General features: G+C 41.2%; 1 protein-coding gene across 1 annotated transcript; it reads right to left on the reverse strand.

Annotated features, from left to right (window-relative positions):
* Positions 1 to 1,797: 1,797 nt before the first annotated feature.
* LOC120356287 lies at positions 1,798 to 3,360 on the reverse strand. The gene has a single exon (XM_039445204.1). The coding sequence runs from the start codon at positions 3,358 to 3,360 to the stop codon at positions 1,798 to 1,800; it is 1,563 nt and encodes a 520-aa protein (XP_039301138.1).
* Between the last annotated feature and the right edge of the window lie 226 nt (positions 3,361 to 3,586).

Raw genomic sequence — 3,586 nt, forward strand, 5'->3', positions numbered from 1 at the left:
AAAAAGATTTAATTTAAATCATGAAAATTTATGAATTACTAATTGAATAATATTTTTTCTTGACTTATAAAATATTATTATTATATTAAATAGAATGTACATTTAATATTAGGTTACATCAGATACGTTATTCCAAATAAGCTATTCACTATTATAGGAGCCAGTGGCAATACAGGAAATCGGCAACGCCGTTGTCCTATCTTTTCTACTGGCATTATAGCATTGACCTAACTATAAGCCTACTTGAATGAATGAATTTATTTGCCAAAAACAAGATACAAACATAAAAATTAAGGAAATGTTAATCAATTTTATTAGAAATTATAACAAAATGATATCCTTATTCATGATAATAGTATTAATAAATTAAGATTAAATTTATGCTCACATGCATGAGTACAGTAGGTGAGGCAAAAACACCGGCAGAAGGAAGATTCCTTGTTTGCCAGTGTGACTCCTAAAATCAGCTGTAATTAACCTGTACTCAAGTATCGCTGTATTTATTTACCCTCTTTGAATGAGTAGTTTTCATTTGATCGCCAACTTTTTCATGATACTTGATACTTGATACTTACTTGATACTTGTTGTCGTCGTCCTTGACCGGGTTTACCAGACAGACTGTGTCATTAAAATAAAGGCTCATTAGCTAATTCTGCCAACGAGTAAATTGCTCTATCAATCAACTTTTGCCTGACGAGAGCGCTGAATCTTGCACGTGATGCACTTTTTACTTCAGTTGGGAGTCCATTGTAGAAGCCCAAGGCAGCTGATGGGAAGCCTCTCTGAGTAGCAGCCAACCGACATCGGGGAACATCCAGGTCAGTTGCATGCGTGTATTGTAGCTGTGTATCTGATTTCTTGTTGACAGCTGCTGCAGGTTGTCTCTGACATACATCAAGGAGGACAGGATGTATTGGCTGTGGATGGTGAGTATCTTCAGCTCCTTGAAGAGTGGCCTGCAGTGCTCCCTGTAGTCCGCAAAAGTAATGGCCCTGATTGCTTTCTTCTGCAGGAGCAGCACATCATGGCAATAAGGCGCGTGTCCCCACAGGAGGATTCCATACAAGATGTGACTATGAAAAAGGGAGTGATAAGCTGAGACCAGGTAATCCCTGGAGACAATGTGTCTCAGTTTTCTTATAAGAATATAACCCTGGAAAGTCTTTTGCAGACCTCAGCCACATGTTGACTCCACCTCAACTTGTTGTCAACCCAAAAACCCAGCAGCTTCACAGGATCAGACTCCACTGCAGTCCTCTTGAGGGAACATACCAGAAGGTTAGTTTTCTCCTCATTTAACTTCATCCTGTTTCCAGTAAACCAGGACTTTGCTGCATTTAGTTGTTCCACTGACCTTTCTGCTGCCTCCTCTGTTGTTCGTCCTCTAGCTATCAGTGTGGTGTCGTCCGCAAAGAGGATGGACCCCTGGCTGTCTGGGAAGTCATTCATGAGGAGTATGAAGAGCAGGGGGCCCAATACAGAGCCTTGTGGCACACCATGCTTCATATTTCTAATACTTGATGATGCTCCTTCCAGTGAGACCACTTGTCTTCTGTTTTCCAAGTAGCACTTGATTGTGCTTAGAACTGTACCCTGAACACCATACTTGTTGAGCTTCCTAATCAGTATGCCATGAGGCACACAATCGAAAGCTTTGCTCAGGTCGCATAAAGTAAGCGCAAGTGAATCACCACTCTCAAAAGCATCCTGTATCTTTTTAGATAATGACAGTAGAGCGCTTGCTGTTGAGCGACCATTTCTGAAGCCATGCTGAGACTGGGACAGAAGGTTGTTCCTCACAAAAAGTTGGTAAGTTGCAGCTTCATCTCAGTTTCAATCACTTTTGACATTATTGGCACTATTGAAATAGGCCTGAAATTGGATGGAATCTCTGTATTTCCCTTCTTGTGAATTGGTAGTGTTCTTGCCAGCTTCAGTGTGTCTGGGAATACTCCCAACCTCAAACAGTGGTTAACTGCTGTAGCCATTGGTTCTGCTACATGTTCAATGGTCTCTTTCAAGACAGAAGTGGATAGGCCAAATATATCCTGTGTTTTGGAGTTTTTCAAGCCACTGACAATGTTTCTGACTCTATCCGCATTGATACTTCTCCATACATCCATCTTATGAACTGTATTTGTAACATTCTCCACAGGGTCCATGTCAGCTTCATCTAGATTCTTCAAAACATCCTCAATAGCATTCACAAAGTAATCATTGAAATTGTCTGGACTGATGTTTGATTTAACTTTGGGCTTTTTGGGGCGATGTTTGTTTATGGCCTCCCACGCTGCCTTACAGCTATTTGGAGCCAATTCAATGGTATTAGCAGTGTATACTTTCTTTGCCTGCCTAACCATTTCTCTGAAGATTTTGTTTTGTCCCACATAGAGCCTATGCTTTACCATTTTCTCCTCTGGGGACACTGCTGATTTGTACAAGTGATGTAGGAGTATCACCAAGTTCTTCTGTCTGGCAAGATCTTCAGTGAACCAAGATCTATCCTTTGAGTGTGATGGAACCCTGCTTGTACACCTTGGCACCTTTCTTATCACCTTTGGAAAAACCAAGTCAAAAATGCTCATGTACCCAGCAATAAGCATATCAAATGCATATTCAGGCTTGACCAGTCTGATAACCTCATTCCAATTTATCTCGCTCAACCTGCTGCAGAAACAAGGTATAAGTTCATCTCTAACACTTCTGCTGCTGAAACTGTAATTTGAGTGCCAGGTTTGTGGGGGCTCATCTCCAGTATCTTGTTTCATAGTCAAAACAACTGCACAGTGATCGGATACCATGGGGTCAAAGACTTCAACTCTATACTCCCATGATTCCAAGTCTGTGGCTACTGTGTCCAAGCATGCAGTTTCTCTTGTTGGAAGGTGGTTAGCAACAAAAAGTCCATGTCCTCGTAGCAGGTTAGAGAAATCATTTCTCTCTCTAGATGGAACCTCCAGATGAATGTTAAAATCTCCCCCAATCATCACTCTTGAACCATGCTGCCCTGTCAAAACATTCAGCAGATCATCCAGACGCCCTATGAACTGCTCAAAATCGCCATCTGGAGACCGATAAATGGAGACCACAATGATGGAATTTTCTGACAGTCTAACTGCTACAAGCTCCATTGTGAGTTCCTCACAGTAATCTTGAACATCTATCTGCTCAAACTTGACGGATTTCTTTAAGAAAATTGCTGCACCACCATTTCTATGAAAGCACCTTGAGTAGATGCATGCCAAATCAAGTTCCCCCACATTGCTATAGTACTCAGCTTCCTCTTTTCTCAGCCAGTGCTCAGACACACACAGGATGCTAGGTTCAATGTCCTCTATGAAAAATTCAAGGACATCCATTTTTGTTCTGAGGCACTGAACATTCAGAAATATTATTTTTTGCTCCATGTCCAGTTTACCCCGAACTTCCCCCTGATTTTTGGGATCTACTTTAGGGCTCCCCCCTGGAAGCGTTTGAAAAAAAACGCCTCAGGGTGACAAATCTTGGCCATTTTGAACTATCCATGATTTCTTCCATTTTTTCAAATTCAACTCCCACCTTGAAACTACAGTAAATATCACTTTT

The sequence above is a fragment of the Nilaparvata lugens genome, unplaced genomic scaffold, assembly GCF_014356525.2.
Source record: "Nilaparvata lugens isolate BPH unplaced genomic scaffold, ASM1435652v1 scaffold6394, whole genome shotgun sequence".
NCBI classification, from domain to species: Eukaryota; Metazoa; Arthropoda; class Insecta; order Hemiptera; family Delphacidae; genus Nilaparvata; species Nilaparvata lugens.